Below are 15,792 nucleotides of genomic sequence, written 5' to 3' on the forward strand. Positions count from 1 at the left end.
GTAGTACTTTTTGCCTTTGATGACTCTGCTTTCTGTGCCCTTTGCATATCCTTTTTACATCCCTGACATGTCAACGTAGCACCCTACTTATTCGTTGATTGGTGACTAAAATAATGTTTTGTCTGTTTTAGTGACTTTTTGTTACTTGACAATTCTTTTCTTACACAAATTCAAGTCACTTTCTGTTATGTCGTTGCCATTAAAATGTCATGTGACCAACCTTTCTGTGATGTCATCCAGTGTGTGCTATGGCCCTTCCGCACACGTCATTTTGGTAAATTGGCACTCCTGCACATCCAAATACCTTCAAAGGGATGCCGAGGAGCACACCATTATGTAAAACACATCTGCCGGTGTGTGCATAGTGAGACTTGCACAGAAAAAGAGGGCATTGTCATTGAACATATAACAGACGCAGGCACTTGGGAGTAGGACAGCACACACTGCTTGAATACACATAGAAATTAACACAAAGGATGGAGAGATGCATTGTAAAGGAATGGAAAAGGCATGGCAGAGATGGAGAGAATAAGGAATGACCAAAATGCTCAAATCAATTTACAAAAGATGCACCAATGAGGTAGACAAACAAAAAGTTGGAAGAAAGTTGTGTCCAGGGAGAACAAGATGCATTAATGACTGAAACCAAAGCAGCATGAAGAAAAAAAGTATGGCGGGAGGAGGCGTAAAGAGCTATTTACTCACAGAGAAGTAAATAAGCATTAAGGGAAATAAAAGAAGCATAAATAGATACGTAAAGGACACAAAAAAAAGATCAATGGTAACCGATTAAAGAGGCAAACAGGTGGGATTTAATAGAAGAGAAAATGGTGAGATAGAAAAGTATGAATGCCGGAAAAGGGAGTATCTAGGTGGCCTGGGAAACGCACATGAAGGTATAAGGTGAGGAACGCATTGATGCGGAAAGTGAAATTGACACGGAAGGAGGTAATGAATAAAGCATAAGCTCAAGGTCTGTCAGAAGCATTGAGGAAGACGAAAGAAACAGGAGGGAAAAAGAAGCAACAATGAGAGGATGAAAGAGACAAGGAGACGGAAGCAAGAATGCAGAGGAGAAAGCATGAAGCAAAGGAGACGAGGGCATGATGAGGAAGACAGACCCATAAAGAAGGGCGTAGAGGTGGTAAACATTAGTGGGATAAACATACCAAAGGCAACCAACCCAAAAGAGCTAGAGGAAGCATAAAGAATCAACAGATATCCCTAAGGCAGATACATGAAGAGCTTGGAAAGAAATGTAGGCTAGTGAAGCTGAAAATATCCCTTTCTACATCTGGAACCTAATAAGGGACACAAAACAAAGTCAGAAGGTTTAAATGACGCATAGCTAAATCTAAGAAGAGTGGATCCTGGCCCCAGAATGTCATTGCAACTCCCTGCTTGCTCATGAAATCGAGCCAATCAATGAGTTTTGTCTAAGGCTTTTGCTGGTGTGTGGCTAAAACGGCTGAATGGCAGGTAACAACGCAACAGGGATAAGGATACCGATGACCTGAGGCATGCAGACCCTTCCTGTGCCTTGCCTTAAAAGAACGCCAATCCATGCTCACCAGCTCCGAAGCTTGGCTGTATCCGAGCCCCCCCAACTCGGTCCTTATGTCTCCTTTGTCAAAGGGCACTGCACAGCTCCTGAAGCACCCCAGCCATCCTCTGAGCTGGGACACTACCATGGTTCGCCAGCGGATCCATGGGCAAGCAAAAGGGGCACTGGCGTTGCTAGAGAAACCATCAATGTTCAAACACCCTTCCTGGGGCCACAGCACTCTGTTGAATGGCTATCACTACAATTAATTGAAAGGTAGTGGGGGTGATGAGTCAGTGATCTGTTTAATAAACAATTTGTATACACATGTCATTCATAGCTGGTGAACCTTCCTACTCACTTTAATGTTAGTAAGTTACACATCGAATTTTGTTTGGTTTTTCCACAAGTTCGACTTTTTATGACATGAGTCATAGGGATGGACGAAATTGCTGTTATTTTATGGCTCCAATCACCAGCCAATGCTTTTTGGTTAGTAATACTGCAAATCAACATGGTCAACACCAGCACACTGCCAGAGGCCCACCCCGGGAGGCAGTGACATTACAGCCAGGAAGTGGAACGTGATTGGACAAGGCTCATGTGGACTGTAATTGCATCCACTTTCAACTGTTCTGACTACGACTGTGAAGGCAGATCCTGTTAGCGATTGGTTTCTGATGACCAATTTGGCCGCTTTGCGCCACGTATGAACTAAGCCAAGGATCTCCACTCTCCATCACAGCTTTATCGGTTGATCAAGTACTCGTTAAGGCAGATGTGGCCAGTCACTGGGTAGAGTATTCAGCGATACCCTGAAAACATGTTTTGTCATGTGGCTTTTTTGTAGTTCCATAACAAAGCCTATGGATACATTATGAGGCTTGAACAGATGCTCCCCATATTGAAAAGTCCACTGTCAATGTTTGCAGTGTGTCCTTCTGCTCAGCTCTTTTCTAGATCCCATTTACATTGTTCGGATTGGCCGGTCAATGCTGACCGTGGCTTGCGCTTGACATGGAGGAAGGGGTGGGTCAAGCCATGTCATGCAATGGTATCGTTTGAGAACTGCAATCCTCCGAATGGCTTTGCTGATCGCTGAGGTCATCCTCTTCGTCTTCCTCAATGACCTCAACCTCGGCCAGGTTAAACAGACGTGCGACTAGTGTAGGTTGGATACTCTCCAGGAGGAGCAACACCAGCCCAATCAGGAAGCAAGCCACACCTGGAAGAATAAAAGCACATGCATTGTGAGAGAGGAGACTTACACATACATGTGTACAGAGGCAAGTACGAGAATAGAAGAAAAATACAACAAATACAATTTCTTTGCATTAGTTGCCAAATTGTTATGTTTGTTTAAATTAAACGTTAAACACCCGTTCCAAGTGTTGGAATGGGTGTTAATGGCCCAGTGCCCGAGTTAAAGGCCCAGAGAGAAGCTCTCAGATTACATTAGCTGTTTCAGCCCGAGCTTCGTGCCACCCAATTGTCTGGCTCCCATGACAAGGGTGCTAATTGTCTTTAAGAACTCTTCATATGAAAGACATATTTCTGCTGATCTGTTGGTGGTCCCCCATTCCGTCGTGAACGGATTGGAGGTCAGGCTTATTCTGTGGCTGCAGCTCAAATGTGGAACAACCTGCCACCAAAGATTAGGGCTATACCTAACCATTTAGCCTTTAGAAGATCTGTGAAGACCCTGCTATTCTAACTTTGCTTTGGCCTTTATTGGTATTCCTCCCTCTCTCCTTCTTAGTGCCAAGATACCTCTGGTGACAGGGCGCTTTAAAAGTTTACTTAACATAAAAATCTATTTTTTACACAAGGAGCATATTTGTGTACTAGCTATTGCAACATCAGGTAATCACCTAAGTTAATTCAATTTACACTTGGGAGGGAACAGGTGCATTTTGTAAACCTCTGTAGTGTTTCCTTAATAAGGAGAGTTGTAGAGGAGGCAGATCAAGAGTGATGAAGTAGGAGCAGCTCGAGTATTGTTGCCATTGCTGTTTTCCAGGCTGGGCTCTAAGGGCTGTCTCTTTGCCATAAGGATTACTACTCTCTTCTGGTATGGGAGGGAGAATGAAGTGTGGAGTTGTTAGAAATTGCCCCAGGAACCCATGTAGATAACTTTCAAGCAAACATTCAAGAGCTTGACTCTAAACAATGCAATGTGTCGGCAGCAGTCGGACCCAACCAAGCCCAAAGCAGGAGAGCGTCGGAAAACAATGACGTCACTGCATGATGAGGCACATGGTGCTGCAACCACCGTTTTATTTACAAACCTGTGACCAGCGTCAGGTAGAAGGAACCTGCAAAGGCGGTCTTCAGTGTGGATGATCCAAAGACAATGGTGCACGAAGGAGCATCTCTCACGGCCGAGAAGGAGATCAATGAGAGGATCATGCAGGCCCCCGTCGCCAGGATTAAGTAGGCTCCGTAATGAACATTTGGCATGGTGAAGAGGATGTTCGAGATGATCCACGTCGCAAATGCAAGCCTGGATCGGGCAAAAAGAGAAAGTCAAGTAAGTCATGCACGCCCACTTGAGGCACAGATATAGTCAGACAAGAAGTAGAAGATGCTGGTGGGGAGGACACTTGGCTGTCGAATTAGGATTTTGGGTGCCAAGAGCTCGACTCCTGTCCACGCCAATGCTCAGGCACTTAAACGTAAGGATTTGTTGTACTATTCTTAAAGTGGGAGCAGGCAAGATTGGGGTGGAAAGGGATGCACCATCAGCAAGCAAATGATCAGCATTTGGGGGACCATTGAGAAATATTGCAAGAGGTAAATTATGATGCACTAGAGGCAATGGTGGCTATTGTGATTGAAGTATTTTTTTTTGTTTAAATAATTTTATTTTGGCCATAAGGCCATAAAAGTACATCCTAACACATAAAATAAAATGCTAAACAAATATCAATGGCAGTACATCCTTCCATATGATAATATGACAATTGCAACCCCAAGGCACTAGGGCTCAACTATTGCCGAACATGAATGTATCTTAGTTAATTTTGCTTCCACCCCGCTAGAGGTCCGGGATCCTCTGGCCATCTGGACTTGCGGCAGGTCCTCCCCCCCCCCAACGTTACTTCATTAGCGCCTGTTAGCACGGGATGCTGTAGCCTGGTTTCAGAAATATTGATTGTCCTTGTACTGAGTATGGGCGCTGATTTCAATTGTGCTTTTGAGTCTTGGCCAACGTCTCTTGTTGATGTCCAGCATGCCGCTGGCCACTCTCTGGTCCCTAAGTTCTATTTGTAGGAAGTCAAAGGTGCTCTCTCCTGATAGTGCAGTCCGGTGCATTTAACAATGTCTTCTCGAATTACGGATAGCAAACCGCATACTGCACGGAACCAGTGCGTGCATTTGTTTATAAGTGCGTCCATGATTTCCAGATGATTTGGGGCTAGTTTGGGTACCTTATGCAAAATGACTATACGCCCCTGTGTGTCCCCTCTCCCCTTGTTATTTATCATACTATGACCAGGCCATGGTCTACAAACCATAGGTTTGGCACTATAGTGGGCATGATTTCGTGCTGCATAATCGGTCCCACCAACTGGCTTCTCAGCCGTTGGATCAGTACTAAGCACTCGGTCTGTGAACCGGACTATGGGCTGTTTGGACAGTTGTGCTGCTTGCTTCCATACTCTTGGGGTGGGGGCATAGGGGCCAGAGTGAAATGGGACCTGAAGCACCTTATTGGCCAGAGGACTATTGACTGCTTTCGCCAGATACAAAAGTAGGCCCTTCACCATACTTACCGGTGCAGATCTTATTTGTGAGGGAAGTGGGGTTGTGGTGGACTGTCTCCACTGATGGGCCGGGAGTCCCCAAAACATCAACCAATACGATTGGTGACCCACCATGACTTCCCCACTTCCATGGGCTTCCACAAGGCTGAGGATCAGCCTCTTTATGGCTGCTAGCTCGGACAAAACGAGGTTACATTTGCAATCGCTGGCCAGAGGGGCCCTATTGTCAATAGGATCAGTGATATACAAGATGGGTGGAGCATGTGGAATGGGTGCACAGAGGGAGACCGGGGCTCAGCAGAGGGCCACTCCCCACACACATGTCCATTTCATTCTTGTCCCTGACTGAGCCAAAAGGCGGGGGGCTAGAATGGGTGATAACGCACACATTGTCCTCAGCACCTTCGAGATTCTTTTTTCTATCAGTACTACAGGGCTTTTGAGTGATGCCAACATTTTGAGATCACATTGGGGGCCCTGTGAGGTCTCATCATCCTTATTAGCTCACCAGGAAATGTTCCTGGCCTGTGCTGCCCACCCGCCCCTGTGTCCAGTTCAATGATTCATTAGTTGCATGGTTCTGGCCTGAGGAGGTCGACACAGACACAAGCACTAGATTGCCCGTGTCAGATCTGTTTGGGGGACTATCTAGGGTGACAGAGCTGATTGCTGGGTACTTATTGGTAATCAAAGTCTCAATGGTTGGGAAGGCTGGAATAGCTCCATAACCGCCCTCTAATCCCCTCGCACATGGGTTGTGTCTGCCTAGCGGGCTGAACAGACTCTCAGACGGACCCTCAATCTTTTCTGTTTCATCTGTGGCATTGGTCGCGGAATTGTCCCTTTCATGATGCTCAGGGCTGTAGATAATCTGTCTGCTACTGCTGCCAGTGTAAGGGTGGTCCCTTGCCTTATCTGGGCTTTTAGTCCATTAAACATCCTGATTGGTGACAAGGAACCGATTTATTTCCTTGATCAAGATTGAAGCGCTTTGAAACACATTGGGCCTTATAAGTGCTGTGGTAAGGCAACAACGGTGCGGGTAGTGCTACCGGCGCCGTTGTTACCTCGCAGCAACATTACGAGTTTGCTCGCGGGTGCCGCGCTGGACGCCTGTTCAGACCAGACGTGCAGAACAGCACCCGCTAGCAGAGCAGGATGGTTGCAACGGTCCCGTTATTAACGGGACCGTTGTTACCGTCCTCCCCATTCCCATTGAGCCCTGTGGGGGCTCAAATGGGAATGGGGACATACCGGGTCCGGGTCCCGTGAATGGGAATTACCGCTCCCGCAAAGGTCAGAATGGCCTGGTAATTCTCATTTTTCGGGACCCGGATCGAGTTTGGGGGTAGCCATGCCGGTAAAAACGCATGGCTACCTCCAAACTCGTAATGAGGCCCATTGTGTATAGGCGCTATACAAATAAACTATCAATCAATCAAGATGTATGCCCCTCCTTCGATTTTTGTAGGGCTGGGGGTTTGTTTCGTCAGCACCTAGTGAGCGGAGACCCGCTACCATTTGCTGCTTTACTGTTAGTATTTTGCACTTTAGTGTCCACATGGTGCATGATGGCACTGGGATGTGCAAGATAAGAAAGTTTTGCTTGGGCACCAGAAGTCACCAACAGTCACAGCCACAGTGGGCCTTGTGCCTCACAGCTTCTCATCTCGTCGGACGCTCCGCAGCCACTTCTCGTGTTGTTGCACCCCTGCATATGCCCCTGCGGGGAGGGCCTGGTGTCCTTATGGTGGGCGGGGCGTGGCCTCCAAAATCCTTACTGCAGCCAGGTGCACCAAACACCCATGCTCTTATGTTTCTAATAACACTTATAATAACACTACGATAACAAGTGAAGGTAGACACCGAGCAAATAATGAGCAGAAAGTAAAAGAGATTGGCCTTCAGGATCCAACGTTCTGATCTATTCACACGGTGCAGGCAGATTTATTTTACTGTAAACCGCAAAAGGTCAATCACGCTGCTTTCATGGATTTCAGAGAGGTTTAAACACCTTACAGATTACACCGAACGCTGAACGCCCCAGAGCTTGCACGGGCTGACAATGGCCCTGCCTGCTGGGCAGCAATTCCATCTCCCCTTCAAGACCCGCGTGACCGAACCCTACACTGTGCAGCAAGCCACAACGTAAACGCGGACACGTCAAACGTGACGATAGGCACGCACGGCCGCTTCCGCTGCACTGAGCACCACCAAAACATTTCTGTAGTGATTTTTGTGGTGTAATTGGATATTTCTGAGCAACATACTGTTTGTCTGTGTTCAGCTTCCCTGGGGCCCGAGGCCTTGCCCAGTACTCCCAACACACAGAGACAGTGGACTCTACAACATCCTTTATTGCCCTCTACATCGTTCTCCCTTTCTGGGCTGTAGTAGCCCCTCCTCTTCTTCCCCTGTCCCTCGTGTCGAGTCCCTCCTTCTCCTCTTAAGGTGGCCCCTCATTTAAGGTGGCTTGCTTTTTTCATCTGCAACACCTCCCCCTGCTTAACATCTTTGTGGGATTGGCGGCTTGTGTGGCTTTCTGGTGGTCGCCCTTGTTTGCGTCTTGGTCTTGTTAGCTGTTGCCCCTGTGCCCTCTTCCTTTACTTTCTCCGTACTTGTAGATCGTTCCTTATCCGTCAATGTCCTATGGCATTCTTTGCGGATGTAGTTCTCTCCCTGAAGAATGCTCACTTGTCTGCTGCTGATGTGTGCAGGGTATGTTTGTGTCGTGGTCATGCAACCTTTTGTGACCTCCAGCCTGCAGTCTTATTACATAGTGCTTTCCGTAGTTTGTTGGGGTTTGGTTTTCTGTTGGCACATCTCTGCTCTGTTCCTTGGTGTACAGTGCACTGTTGTGGTGATTTGTGCTCATTGCCTGTCTGGTTTATCTGCGCACTACTCCGGCTGTTGGCGTTGTTGCTAAGCATCAACTCCGAGTCAATTCCCCACCCTCTGTGGCTTCTTGGTCCTTGCTGTTCCTCACCATGTGGGTCTTCTGACTTCCTTTGTGGGTCCTGTTCTATCCCTTTGCCCTCCTTTCTGGATGTCCTCCAATTGTGGGTCTCCTGACTCCCCCTCGTTCTTTTTTTGTGTGTCCCTCCTTTCTGGGCTTCCTTTCCTGTGGCCCTCCTCTTCACTGCAGGCGGACTGCCCCCTCTTCACTCCAGGAACACTGCCCCCTCTTCTCTGCGGGCGGACTGCCCCCTTTGTACTGCAGGGGGACTGCCCCCTTGTCACTGCGGGCAGACTGCCCTTCCTCCTTCCACCTTTACTTGGCCCCTACCTTGAGCAATATTCTCTTGTGGCCGTCCCGTTTGCCGGCTCCAACTTCCCTGTTTCCTCAGGGTCATCAAGATCACCCCCATCACATGCGCCTCACTGTCGATTTGTTCTCCTCCTGTCATGTCACTCTGTGCTTGGCTTCTTCTCTCCCTTAGTGGTCCCCTGGCGTCATGCTCCTGGTTTGCAGCAGGCCATTTTATGTCCTGATTCTTATGCAGTCAGTGGTCCACTGCATGCTGTGTGTGTCATTAATCTCCCATGCCAATCGTCCCTGTGTCGCCCTTGTGTGAGCTCCTCTGCAACAACGCTGTGCTACAATATTTGCACTAGACCCGCTATGGTGTGTCGTTGATAGACCGCCGTTATCATTGTCAGCTCCCAAGTCATTCCAGCGTTACTGGCACTTAGATGAGCCGTCTCTAGCACGTGTGTCTGTGATCCCTTGGGCTGTGGCCTGCGTCTGCACCACGCTTACAGGCTGCCTGTTTTGCCTGTGTGCGTTCTCTCCCTTGTAGCCCTTTGTTCTGGGTTGGGGCATGTGCCGGTACCACGTGATCGGGTTCACTGTGGTGCTTCTCTTTACCGTACCTGTTTTCCTTTGGGCCCCTTCCCCTTTGCATGCTACTGGTGCCGGGTTTTAAGGTTGGAGTTCTTGGGGCTGTGATACGTGTCTGCTCCTCATTCTGAGGCTGTCTTGCAGCTGGGCTGGGCTTGGCTGCTGCACCACCTCCACTGCAACGTCTCTGTTGCTGGGCTCTGCTCACCGGCCACTCTTCTGCTGCGGTGCGTGTAGCCTGGCTCAACACGCCCACCACGCGGTCCGCTCGGCTGAGGTATCCCCTGCTGGGCTCTGCCTACCGGCTGCTCTACCTCCGCAGTGCGGGCTGCTGGGCACCTTACTGTTGGGCTCACATCTCTGCCGGTGCCTCCTTCTATGCGCTACTCCTCCTCAGCGACCTGTGCAGCTGGGTCGCGCACTGCTGGGCTCTCTCCATTCGTCTGTCCGCACACCGCAGCTCTGCCGCTGTCTCTACTACAGTGCACACCGTACTCAACACCCTGCTGGGCTCAGTACCACGAGGCGGCCCTGGCACGCAGGCACAAACCTGCGCACTGTGTGGAGAGTGGAGCGTTTGGCCTTGTCGCCAGTTGCTACCCCTGTCTGTGTCCCGCCTCCCTGGAGCCTGAGGCCTCGGCCCAGTACTCCCAACACACGGACACACGGAGACAGTGGACTCTACAAGATCCTTTATTGCCCTCTACATCGTTCACCCTTCCCGGGCTCTAGTAGCCCCTCCTCTTCCTTCCCTGTCCCTGGTGTTGAGTCCCTCGTCCCCATTTTAAGGTGGCCCCTCATTTAAGGGGGCTCGCTCTTTTCCTCTACAACACATACTTAGTGACTCATTCCGAGTTTGGTTGTAATTCAGTGGTAATTCCACCAAATTAGCACGGAAATCGGTTACCGTTACCACCACTTGGTCATGTGGGTCTACCACGCGACACCATGGGGTGGTAGGGTAGTGGTAGGGTAGTGTTAGTCCCCATTTTAGGATTGGGGGATTTCTGGCGGATTTACCATAGGCAGAATTACCAAGTGGTAAATCCAACAAAATTTGAGGAAAAGTGGTGGCTATACCTCCAACAAAAAGCTGTAGGTAAATCCTCCTCTTTTCCTCCAAAAATCATTTGATTTACCACTCAGTAATTCCGCCAGTGGTAAATCCACCAAAACGATAGGCAGTGTGGGAAAAATTGTTTTATTCTGTATATCCAACTATCCAGGAGAGGCATTGCAAAAGGTTTTGCAACTAACACATTGAAAACATAATGCATGCTCTGCCAGTGCGCTGGAAACCGCAATCCCCTTACCGCTCAAAGAAATGCTTAGGACACTACTGTCTCAACATAACCTGCATGCATGTATTGCTGTGGACTGAACGTTAGTTACTGTGCAAATGAACACATGGAAACGTGCACGGTGCCCGCTTTGTAAAGTGCGCATCTGTGTTATGCTGAGCTATTTTTAGAACATGCTCTTTCTATGGCTACCATGTTCTCTGGCCCAAACCCTTCCCTACCACAACCCTGGAACCACAATGCATGCACTGCAATAAGTGGTGTCTATAACGACTGCTGTGCTACATTTCCTTTCTGTGTACGTTTGCAAAAGTGGTGCGAAATTGCACAAGGCAATGTTGCATGCAGTTGTGGTTCGTATTGCGAGTGACATGCTCCACCTCTTCTGCATTTATTATTTGTTGTTTTTTAATGTGTGCTCAGAAGCGCCATACTAGGTTTTCATAGACATCAGCAATTAGTCCTTTTGCATGACGCTATGCCCTACTAACACACCCCGCCCTCTTCCGTTTCAGAGCCGTCAGAGCGCCAGGGGTGATAGTGCGTGGCATCAATACATCACTGACCAGTAACATATGTGTGCCTTGCCTCCCCAGATGTGGCAGTCCTTCTGCATGCCCTGCCTGCGTGGCTGTTCATACCGTTCCTGACCACAGTTCAAAGCATGTGGTGTGTGGGGGCAGTCGCGCGCATGCCTGCTGCATGTCCCCCCTTCAAGGATCTGGGTTGAAAAAGTTATCTTGGGGGTTTTAAAGGTCTGGTTGATAAGTGTTGCTTAGGGCCGGCCTTAGCGGCGGCAGCGCCCCGGGCTGTTTAAAAAAAAATGTGGCATCCCCCTTCAGCGGAGGAGTGGGGGCAAATATTTTTCTAACTCTCCGCTCTGGCGACTGACAGGGAGTGCATCGCTAATGCATGAGCGCCCTATTCCAATGAAAACCGCCTCGCTCCCGCGTTGGAGCAGAGGGGTAATCATTTTCGTATCAGGACCCCATTGTTATTAAATGCGCCCCGCTATCACGGGCGCATTTAATAACGAAAGGGTGCCTGTCCCAGCTTCTCCCACTACGCCAGCCATGGGGAGCCCTTGAAAGACTCCCCCGAGCTGGCGTGGCGGGGGGCTAATTGCGCCCTTGGCAGGCATTGCGCCCCGGGTGTTCGCCTGGCCGACCTGGCCTGCAGCTAACCCTGGTGTTACTGATACGTATTTTAATGTAACAAATAGAACTAAGTTTAAAATGAATTGTAGCCAACCAATCACAAACATTATTAAAGGTTAAAAAACGTATTTAGAAGTTGTAAAAATATTCGTGATTGAAAGGCAAAAAGGTGACTACTTTGTATATGTGTCTTTAACATCAATTCCCATCTCTCTTGAGTTAACGTGAGTCCTACAGACTGAGCCAGCATGAGGACCTACGCAGCTGCAGGGTGAAGTGCCAGTTTGGCGCCCTGCCTCTGTCTCAGAAGGGGGCGAGATCTGCCGGTTTTGGGATCAGAAGGTTACCCTGTTTTGCCCCATTGCAGTTGACGCCCTAGACAATTGGTCTACAACGTTAGGCTCTCCAGATCTTTTGGACTACTACTCCCATCAGCCCTAACCAGCACAGTCAATGGTGAGGGATCGTGCGAGTGGTAATCTAAAACATCTGGAGAGACAGAGGTTGCAGACTCCTGCTCGAAGCATTGCCTTATTCTAGCATTGGAGATGCCTACAGAAATCTGCCAGGGACCTGCAAGTCAAAAGTTTGAATCTGGGCAAATAGACTCAAACTTGTATCCTTTTCTGGTGGATAGAATGAAGTTCATTAAGCAGGTAATAACACCTGTGTTCAAAAGCTTTCCGAGCTCATTCCGATGTCCTGGGAGGATCGAACTCGGCTTCCCGTTGGTTATACTGAGATCTCTACATCTGGTATCCAACCCACGGAAGGATGCAACAGGATTCATTTGAACGAAAATCAGAGACTACTGGAGAAGCTTGTGCTCGTTCCAGTAGCACTCAGTGCCTCATTGAGCCTGTACTAGTAATCCACCCCTGTCCCCCGCACCCGTCAGGGGTCTGCAACCTTTGTCTCTCCAGATGTTTTGGACTACAGCTTCCATCAACCTTAACCAGAATAATCAATTGCGAGGTATCCTGGGAGTTGCAGTCCAACACATCTGGAGAGCACCAGGTTGTAGACCCCTGCTGCGCCTGAATACTGAATGCAGCAATGACCAGTACGGCATGCAGTATTCACAGCGCTATGCACCAACTGCAAACCCATCCCAGTCATTTCGTACATCGGAAAATACTGCATGGGATAAAAATATAACATGAGGTCTTCCTAATCTTCTGCATGTCCGGGTTTTCAAAATCCTTTTCTATCACAGTTGGTAGGATGAAAATCCATGGAGAGAAAATGCACCCTCGATTCCTGGCATCATGAAATCTAGCGCCAAGAGACGACCTAGGTAATGTACATTGTGCTCCACGAATCATAATAATACATCTAGTAAGGGTCAATCATGACCCTTCTGTGCATTGTGGCGCTCTCTCGAGATAAATGGGGGGAGATGCTGCATTCTCTCTGCCTTAATTGACATTCCTCTATCTTTTTCTGCTCCAAGGGAAGGGGAAGTGCTAGCACAGCCCTACAGGTACTTTTTGGAAACAGGGGTACCATTAGCACAGTTGGTAAGTGGTGATAACCGCTGGAGGTAAAATCACACATAATGCATGAGGCGAAACACCCCTTACTGCTCGTGATACATGTGCTCCTACTGGTGTTCCTTGCATTTCCACTAGTAATCCCTATATGAGAGAAAAGAAGAACACCCCAAGATTGGGGCAAATACCTCCGTAAGTAAAATGAGCCCCGAGACATTGTTAAAACGTGTTAAAGCCAGACCCTGTCTCTCCCTGCCCCTAACATGAACATTTGTTATAGTTCACAGCATTTTTACTACCAGCGATACATTTGGATCCACAACAATCCTACTAGAATCACAGGACATGTGTGTTGTGCTGCTGGTTGTTTCAACACCGGTGGCAATTGCCACCCTTGCTAATGCCATGGTGCAGGTGTAATCTACAAATGTGGCACCTCCAGGGATTATTGCCAGGTGCCACTGGTAATCTCGACAGAGCGGTCATTTGCTACTAGGATATTTATTGGGTAATAAGGAACCATCAAAAGAGGCCTTGTGCTAGAGATTTTTTATCAATTCTATGCGGTTGTTTTTTTGCCGTGCCACTGACAGAAAAGGTATCGAGTGTTTAAAAGTATATATGGGGGTGGGTTAAGGGATTAGAAGGGGTGGTGTAGTAGGGGGCAGGGTAAAAAGGCAGTAGAATTTTTTAGGTGTCGTTTTTAAAGTATGTTGTTGTTTTGGGTGTCGTTGTAAAGACATGAAACCACAGAAAGATCTGCGTCAGGGCTGAGAGATGGAGATGCGCGGCGTGAAGAGAATACAGCTCTCACGATGAAAGTACTGCAAGAATTGGGACGCTCATGAAAGTGCACTGCCTAATCTCTCGGGTGCTTGGGATCTCAATGACAGTCAGTAGAGCTTGATTCATTTCGGGGGATCATCACGAAAGACTCTAGAGTAGGAGCTCAGGTGCGAAACCCGGAGCTCCACTTATTCGCTTCATCTATTTCCCAATGAGCTACGTTGAAATGTCCCAAGCACTTTAAATCTTATTAATAAAAATACGAAAAAAGAAAAATGAACCCAAATATGAATGAGTCTTCCAGTTCGGTGTACGCACAAGAGATGTGATGTTATCTGGCGTTTCTCTTATTGGCACATCCTACATTTGTGTGCGCTATATTCTTGTGGGAAGAGGTAAGCGAGAGGACTGATGAACCCAGAAGCAAACCCCTAGATTGATTCTGAGAAAGGCCAGAGCTTCATATCTTTTTTAATATGTTCAAAGCAGGCAATTATTCTTGCTGGGGGTTGGTCAGGGTGTCTGACTTGCAGGTGGCTTCTGAATGGTTGGGTCTTGTGCCATCAGATGCTTGGGGAAGATGGAGAAGTTCACCTGAAGGGCTTCTAGAGCTGCGGTGTGCATCTAAGCAGCAGATGTTCATTTTATTTATTTATTTATTGATCGCTTGTTAGGCGCTTATACAGTAAGTCAATTCTGTTGCAAAGGGCCCACAGGACAGCAGGGAGGGACCATGGGATTGAAACATTCAAATACAGTAGAGGGGAAAAAAGGATGACCCTACTATGCCTTTGAGTATTCAGAACGTGGAAGTGCAGCAAGGAAGGGTGGGGGTATGTGATGTGGTGTACGTGCTTGTGAAGTGCATGGTATGGTAAGTGCTAAACGGCCTGTAGCTGCCTTGGGTGGAAAAAGTGCACATGCTGAAAGGCAGACAGAAGCTGGGGCCATTGGGTGTGGAAGGTGAAGGACCCTGAGGATGCAGAAGGGCCCTGGACACCATTCACAGCCACTGTGAGGTTAGCATAAGAAGGAAGAAGGGAAGGAGGAGGTAAAGAGGAAAGTCTTGAGGAGCTTCTGGAATTTGAGAAAGACGTGCTCAAGACGCAGAGGAAGGGGGAGGCTGTTCCATATGAGGGAGCCTGCTGAGGAAAGAGATTGGCTTCCTGCCCTGTTTAGCGAAAACGCTTTACACACAGAGTTGGTGCCAGAGGAACGTCGCAGTCAAGAAGGAGAGTATTTAGTGAGAGAGAGTTGCATCCAGGTTCTATCCAGCATGGTGCTTGTTGACTCAATTTCCCGTTCAAGATTGCCCTATAGAGAAGCGCGAGGTCCACAATCTCAAAGCCGTCTTCGATAATGATGTTCATGGCCCTGATCAGTATCCCAGTACGAAAATTGAAATACAGGAGCACACCTGATGTTCAAAATGATACGCAATACTATTTATAAAGGTAAGCGGGTGCAGGGGAGAAAAACACACTCAGCACTAGGATATACAATGACAATAGAAGAAATCGGTGTGCACACTCTGTGGAGCACTTGCGCCCCCTGCACACCAAATGTTTGAAAAAGAAACAATAATTAAGTTATACATTCGTAAATTTGATCTGTGTTATTGACCAAATGATTATAAGGTAATATTCTCAAAGAAAGGCAAATTCATACCTTCATTGTACAATACATGTCCAGTGTGTTTAGCACTATTGCTCCTCCCTTATCAGCTGATTTCAAGGTCAGAGTACAATCATCCGCAATATCCCGTATCAGTTGTGACTGTTTCCTTATGTTACGTTTTGACATTTTGTTAAAGTTTATCTTTTTCAGATCCATCAACATCTAACCCTCAAATAGTGTAATGGCCATGTTGTTTATTTGTGGATCAAATGAGCTTCATGTCCATA

The 15,792-nt window shown here is 47.9% G+C and overlaps 1 protein-coding gene across 4 annotated transcripts in view; it reads right to left on the bottom strand.

Annotated features, from left to right (window-relative positions):
- Positions 1-1,829: 1,829 nt before the first annotated feature.
- LOC138504311 (dual oxidase maturation factor 1-like) overlaps positions 1,830-15,792 on the bottom strand; it is a 375,710-nt gene continuing 361,747 nt past the window's right edge. For all 4 annotated transcript variants that reach the window (XM_069624720.1, XM_069624722.1, XM_069624721.1 and 1 more), the window contains 2 exons: positions 3,832-4,046; positions 1,830-2,768 (listed from right to left, as the gene is read on the bottom strand). In XM_069624720.1, coding sequence (XP_069480821.1) covers positions 2,578-2,768; positions 3,832-4,046 — 406 coding nt within the window. In that variant the 3' untranslated portion in view covers positions 1,830-2,577. The remainder of the gene's footprint in view (positions 2,769-3,831; positions 4,047-15,792) is intronic.

The sequence above is a fragment of the Ambystoma mexicanum genome, chromosome 11 (genome assembly GCF_040938575.1).
Source record: "Ambystoma mexicanum isolate Mex_15411 chromosome 11, UKY_AmexF1_1, whole genome shotgun sequence".
NCBI lineage: Eukaryota > Metazoa > Chordata > Amphibia > Caudata > Ambystomatidae > Ambystoma > Ambystoma mexicanum.